Here is a 7,372-nt window from a genome sequence, read left to right as displayed (position 1 = left end):
GGGAAGGAGGAAATGGGGAGTAACTGAGTATGGAGTCTCTTTTTGAGGTCATGAAAATGTCCTACAATTGGATAGCTGTGCTGTGAAGATACAAAAAACAAACAGTGAATTGTATACTATAAAAGGGGGAATATTATGGTATGTGAATTATATCATGATAAAAAAATTCCTTCGGGGCGCCTTTGGGTGGCTCAGTTGGTTGAGTGCCCAACTTCAGCTCAGGTCAGGTTCTCACAGTTCATGGGTTGGAGCCCCGCATTGGGCTCTGTGCCGACAGCTCAGAGGCTGGAGCCCGTTTGGGGATTCTGTGTCTCCTTCTCCCTCTGCCCCTCCCCTGCTCGCACTCTGTCTCTCTCTGTCTCTCAAAAATAAATAAATGTTAAAAAATTAGGGGCGCCTGGGTGGCTCAGTCGGTTAAGCGTCCGACTCCGGCTCAGGTCATGATCTCACGGTCCGTGAGTTCGAGCCCCGCGTCAGGCTCTGTGCTGACAGCTCAGAGCCTGGAGCCTGTTTCAGATTCTGTGTCTCCCTCTCTCTCTGATCCTCCCCGTTCAAGCTCTGTCTCTCCCTGTCTCAAAAATAAATAAACGTTAAAAAAAATTTAAAAAAAATTAAAAATGTATGTATATGAACCTTCAAGGAGAAATACAGCCCTCACTGGACCAGGACTGTATTATTCATAAACTGACAACGGAAGCTAAATCGGAAGGTAGCTTGGCAGACATGGAAGGCCAGCTGACCACCTTCACAACAGATCTAGAATCCTAACCCTCCTCACCATGTCGGCACTCCCATGAGAGTAAGATCTATTCCCAGCTCCCTGACTCTGCTTTCCAGCCCTGCCGGTTTTCTCTGAAATCTCCAGATTCACCCAGCCACATTCTGCTGTCTGAGGACATGAGTGTGAGTCTTTGACCCAGGTTGCCTCCCCTGAGATCACCGGCATCTCCAGAGCCCCCATGGGGTGTGGGGCCCTAGCCTGCTGTCTGGCAGAGCAGGAGCTCAGCAAATGTTTCTGGAGGGAACTGCAGTCAGGAAGAGCCTCGTTGAGGAGATGTCATCTAGGCTGAGACCATAAGGGTCTGTGGGATCTGTCAGCCTGGTGGGCAAGGGGAGAGTGCCCTGGGCAGGCACAACGGAATGTGCAAAAGCCTGGAGAGAGAGGGCTGGTGCCATGCTGAGGACTCAAGGGAGACTGAGGGGCTTGAAGACTCACGATCAAGAGGATGGGAAGAAAAGCTAGAGCAGATGGGGCTAGAGATGCAGATTAAAGATTAGATACCTTTCATTGTAAGCAGCTGCTCAAACTGTTTAAATACCCAAGGGGTTCATTGGCTCTCAGCACCACAAGGTTCTGGGTGCCCCGTCTCATAGCACTTCAGGGCTGGCTTGATCCGGCAGCTCAAAGATGTTGTCCTGTACCAGTTTTGTTTTCATCTTTCTTTCCCCACTGTTCTGTGTCAGCTTCATGCTTAGACTAGCTTTCATCATGGTGTCAGTGTCTTTTGCTGCGGTCAAAAAAAGAACCTCATGTCTATACATCCTAGAGTCTAGAGGGAGCTAAAAAACATTTTTTCCAGCAGCCCCAGCTAAAAAAAAAAGTCGTCTCCACTGGCCTTGGGTTAGAGGCCCACCCTGTGGCCCAGTAATGGGATTATGCTGGTCAGTGTGGGCCTGGGCCACCTGTCCGAGCCCCAGGCCCAAGTGAGTCAGCACTTAGGCCAGTGGGTACCCTCAAAAATTATTAGGGACTAAGACAACAGAGAAGGGTTATGGGAGGCAAACACAGTAGTCAAAAACTCGAATTCTTCCTTTCATTTACTCATCTGGGCAGGGTATCATCTCTCTTTTGTGGGGTTGTAAGAACAGAGAAGTTTAAACGTGACAGTGAGGTGCTGCCATCATCATTGGGGTACTGTGGCTGGTGTGACATCAGCAGAATGCCCCAGGGGACTGTTTCTCTTCAGTGAAGGAAGGGCAGCCTTGGTCACTTGGTCCTACAGAGCTGAGTTTCTCACTCTATCCAAGGTCCTGTTCTCGGAAGGGAGGTGCAGTGGCATGACATGGCCAGCAGGTGGCAGCGCCAAGGCAATTGCTGGTTCCCGCCAAGCCTGTGAGCCTGTTCTCCATAGAGACCCTGCTGGCTTCTCCAGACAGATCCTGAAGCAGCTGCGACTTGGGGGCCCTGACTTTCAGGTGGCAGCAGGGCCAGCTTCATGGGTGTGTGATACATACTTTGGAGTGGCCTGGGGCTGGTTTAGTGCTTCACTGTCGCTATCTTGAAATCTTAACAATTGTTAAGGGGGAAGATGGAGACCTTACATGGGGAGAATGGGGACCCTACAGGGGAAGGATGGCGATCCTACATGGGGAGAACGGGGACCCTACAGGGGAAAGACAGGGACCCTACATTGGGGGAAAAATAAATCTCTCCAGTGAGGTCATCAGTGGCCTCCTGGTTGTTACATCTGCTGGAAACCTGGGTCTTATCTTAACTTGACCCCTTTGGTATCTGACACTCAAGGTCTCTATTCTATACAGTCTCAGGACTCCCCTCATTCTCCTCTGGGCTCTCTCCTCACTGCTTCACAGCCATCAGTGTCCCCTGGGCTTCCTTCTATTTTTAATTTTTTTTTTATTGTTTGAGAGAGGACACGTACAAACAGGAGAGGGACGGAGGGACAGAGAGGGATAGAATCTTAAGCAGGCTCCGCCCTGAGCTGTGAGATCATGAACCTGAGCTGATATCAAGAGCCGGACCCTTAACTGACTGAGCCACCCAGGTTACCCTCCTTCCATTTTTGAAGAAGTCACCTACTAAGGTGTAATTTACATACAGTAAAACTCAACCTTTTTGGGTGACAGTTCAATGAGTTTTAGTAAACATGTACAGTCATGGTATCATGGAGAAAGAATGCTGCCAGCCCCCCTTAAGTTTCCCTCATGCCCTCTTGTAGTCGGTCCCAGCCCCCACAACCCCTGATCCACTTGCTGTCTCTATGGTTTTGCCTTTTCAGGAAGGTAATGGAAATGGAATCCTACAGCAGGTAGCCTTTGGGGCCTGGCTTCTTTCACTTACCATCAGGCCACTCCCACTTTTGAATCTTATTTTTTGGTGTTCCAGGCACAGCCGCAGCTTAAAGCACCACTCCCTGCTGAGGACACCCACGGCCTACCACTGCAGACCCTCAGCTTCCCTCAAACCAGCTCCTCTGCCTTCGTTCTCTCCGTTGGTCACCAAGCAAGAAGCCTGGGAGGCATCATTGACACTTTCTGGTGTCCCTCCATATCCAGATGTCACCCTCCCGACAGTCCCCTCTGGCACTGCCTCTGTTCAGGCCCTGCCCACACCCTTGCTGATCTCCCTGCCTTCTCACCCTGGCCCTGTCCCAGTCCGGCCTGCGGGTATCAGCTCCCAAGTGTAGCAAGCCAGGGCCCTCGCCCTCATCTGGCCTCTGCCTGTCTCTCCATTCTCTCCTGTCTTCTCTGTTCCTTTCAACCCCACAACAGAGAGATGATACCCTGCACAGATGAGTAAATGAAAGGAAGAATTCGAGTTTTCGACTACTGTGGTTACCTCCCATAACCCTTCTCTGCTTAGTCCCTAATAATTTTTGAGGGTACCCACTGGCCTAAGTGCTGACCCACCTGGGCCTGGGGCTCAGGCAGGTGGCCCAGGCCCACACTGATCAGCATAATCCCGTCACCCCCCCCTCCTCAGAGCCTTGCATTGGCCAGATGTCCACCTTTCACTTCCCCCAAATAGTCCATGCTGTTTTTCATGCACAAGAGGCAAGACTATTCAACAACTTCACAAAAGCTGATGGTGAACTTGATGAAATGGAACTGTAGGTGAGTAAGCAGCACCATAACATAATAGCTCACAAGGTCTCCTAGCAATTTCTAAGAAACTGTTAAGTATAAAAAGCCAAGTGCAAAAGCGATCTATAGTAGGCTTCCTGTCATGTAAAGAAGGGGAACGTGTGAAAAGAAATACTGTAGGGATAGAGCAGAAACTCACTGAGGCTGGTTACCTGGCTGGTCACAGGGTGTGAAGGTGGGAGAGTGGGACAGGTGGAAGGCATGGGGAAGTGATGCTTCTCGGGACATGGCTGTATGGTTCTGACTTTTAGAATCATTACTATTGAAAACATTTTTTAATCAACAAGCAATTGGGGAAGAGGAGGGGTGGAGATGACACGAAGTGAAATATAAACAGGAACAAATGACCCCAAGTGTACTACAAATGCATAATAACCCTGAGGACACGGGGACAACTCAAATAAGCAACTTTAGAAAAGAGTATTTAGACCAAATACCCTGAGACTAAAGAAAAAACTTGTACAATATTGTACCCTGAGTAGTAGGTTTATTTTTCGTATCTGCACTAAGCAGATAAGAAAATTATACTGACTGGGGCACCTGGGTGGCTCAGTTGGTTAAGCGTCGACTCTTGGTTTCAGCGCAGGTAGTGATCTCATGGCTCATGAGTTCAAGCCCTGCGTCAGGCTCTGGGCTGACAGTGCGGAGCCTGCTTGGGATCTCTCTCTCCCTTTCTCTCTGCTTCCCCCACTCATGCTCTCTCTCTCTCTCTCAAAAATAAATAAACTTAAAAAATTATTTAAAAAAAGGAAAAAAAGAAAATTATACTAATAAAAGCCAGATTTGTCATAAAAATGAGTTAAAAATATGGAAAGGGGGTCAGCTAGAATAAACACTGTGGTGTTGGGCTGGAAGTAGAGCCATCATTGTGAGCTCATAGTTTTCAAAATTACAGACAGATTTGTCAAAATAGCTTTTGGTATCCATGTGTGTGTACATACATTTCCTGACCATCCCCTGAAAGGGCCTGAAGGTCCTAATGCCCAACATCAATGACCTCACCCAGCACCCAGGTCTTGGTGTCTACTGCCATTCTGTAATGAAAGTCCCCAAGACTTCTTGGGGAATAGCCATATCTTCACGGCTGTGGCAAGGAAACTACAAGATGAGCCTCTAACACCTTGTGGTGCCAGAAGGTAAGGAAGGGTTCAAATAATAATGGGGACATGTAGACCCATATCAGTAGACACAGGAGGCAACTTGAATGGGCTCCCATGCCAAATCTGGGACAATCTGATAGACAAAATAAATAATGATCATAAAGGATTATAACCCTTAGAATAAGAAGCTATAGGATAAAATAAGAATCTGTGAGTCCATATGGATATAAATACTTGAATGAATGGAGAAAAAAATTAATGAGGGTGAAGGGAAAGGACTTCCTCATGGAATTCCAACCAATAAATATAGAATGAGCAAAATTGAAAACTACCATTTGGCAAATACCCCGGTGGTAACTGTTTCAGGCAAGAATCAGCAATAGATGTTAAAATTAATAGGAGAGAGTAGGATAAGAAACAGACTATTTAGAGAGTCTCTTAGTATCTGTCCATGAGATACTTATAAACAAGTAATATTATAGTGAAGGAACCTGACAGAAACCATCTTAAGCAAATGATCAAAGATAACATCACCAGGAATGGGGCAAATGGACTCCATATGCCTCCTGATATGACACTGAGGATACAACATTTTGGGGTAAGGATATCACATAAATGGAAACAAAAAAGGAGAGGGAGGGGTTGTCTGGGGGGGGCGGTCATTCTAAGGTGGGTCAGGAGAGGCTTCTCTGAGGAGGCAACACTGAAGCTCTGACCTGGGTGGTCAGGAGACCCGGAGAGGAATATTCCAGGAACAGCTATGCAAAGGACTCAAGGCACAGAAAGAAGGCAAGTATCAGGTGTGCAGCCAAGAGCAAAGTGGATAAGAAATCAGGGAGACAGGAGAGCCCCTATTACATGTGGCTTTGTAGACCCATCGTAGGTGAGGAGTTTGGGGTTTTTTTCCTCTTTATTTAAAAATTTTTAATGTTTATTTATCTTTGAGAGAGACAGAGAGAGAAGGAGAGAGAGAGAGACAGAGACAGAGACAGAGAAAGAGGGAGACACAGAATCCAAAGCAGGTTCCAGGCTCTGAGCTGTCAGCACAGAGCCTGACGCGAGGCTCAAACTGACAAACCTCAAGATCATGACCTGAGCCAAAGTCGGATGCTCAACTCACTGACCCACTCAGGCGCCCCCTCCTTTTTTTTTTTACTGGGTAAAGTACAAATAACATGTCATCTTAATTATCTTTAAGTGTATAGTTCAATGGTATTAAATGTATTTGTAATATTGTGCAATTACTACCACCATCCATCTCCAGAACTCTTTTCATCTTGCAAAGCTAAAACTCTATACCCACTAAACACGAAGCCCCTCCTCCCCATTCCGCCCCCCCCCCCCCCGCACTAGGATCCTGACTGACGACTCTAAGCTCCTAAGTGGAATCATCCTATATTTGTTTGTTTTGTGATTGGCTTATTTTACTCAGCATGATGTTATTAAGGTTCATCCATGTTGGAACATATGTCAGAACTTTCTTCTTTTTTAAGGCCAAATGATATTCCAATGTTATGTATATACCACATGTTGCTTATGCATTCATCCATTGGGAGACCCTTGGGTTGCATCCATGTTTTAGCTGTTGTGAACATGGGTATACAAATATCTGTTCAAGACCCTGCTTTCAGGTCTTCTGGGTATACACCCAACAGTGGAATTGCTGGATCAGATGCCAATTCTATTTTTAAATTTTGAGGAATCACCATATTGTTTTCCACAGTGGTTGCACTATTTTCCATTCTCACCAACAGAGTACAAGGGTTCCAATTACCCTACAGCCTCTCCAACACTTGTTTTCTGTTTGCTGTTGTTGTTTGTGTTATAGTAGCCACCTAATGAACGTGAGGTGGTATCTCATTGTAGTTTCAATCTGCACATCCCTATTGATCAGTGATGCTAAGCAGCTTTTCATGTGCTTACTGGCCATTTGTACATCTTCTTTGAAGAAATGTCTGTACAAGTCCTTTGACCACTTAATTGGGTTGTTTTTTTGTTGAGTTAGAGGAGTTTGACTTTTATTATAAATGATGTAGGGAAGCATCACAGAATGTTAAGCAGGGGAGTAATGTGACTTAATATGATGTTGTTTTGACTTATTTTTTGGTAACTCTATGAAGAATATTTTGGGAGCCAAGAATTGTAGATGGGGAAACCAGAAGCAGGGAGACCAGGTAGGGGCTTTTGCAGGAGTTCAAGCAAGAGATGACAACGGTCCTAACTAGGGTAGTGTTCACTACTAATGGGATTGTAGAGAAGTGGGAAGATTGGAAACCTTGGTTAAGTAGTATAATCAAGATTTGGCAACTAAATAGAAATGGGAAGTAAGTTAAGGAGGAGTCCAAGATGACTGCCAGGTTTCTGCCTTGAGCCAGAACTGGGTGGATGAT

At 46.3% G+C, this 7,372-nt stretch overlaps 1 protein-coding gene across 1 annotated transcript in view; it reads right to left on the bottom strand.

Moving 5' to 3' along the window:
- Positions 1–561: 561 nt before the first annotated feature.
- LOC124515970 (general transcription factor II-I repeat domain-containing protein 2-like) overlaps positions 562–7,372 on the bottom strand; it is a 30,140-nt gene continuing 23,329 nt past the window's right edge. The window contains exon 6 of the mRNA XM_047085071.1: positions 562–1,508. Coding sequence (XP_046941027.1) covers positions 1,369–1,508 — 140 coding nt within the window. The 3' untranslated portion in view covers positions 562–1,368. The remainder of the gene's footprint in view (positions 1,509–7,372) is intronic.

This window comes from Lynx rufus, unplaced genomic scaffold, assembly GCF_022079265.1.
Source record: "Lynx rufus isolate CCGP_SWC_20201006 ecotype Redwood Valley unplaced genomic scaffold, mLynRuf1.p SCAF_2, whole genome shotgun sequence".
NCBI lineage: Eukaryota > Metazoa > Chordata > Mammalia > Carnivora > Felidae > Lynx > Lynx rufus.
This window is presented reverse-complemented; position numbering and strand designations above follow the sequence as displayed.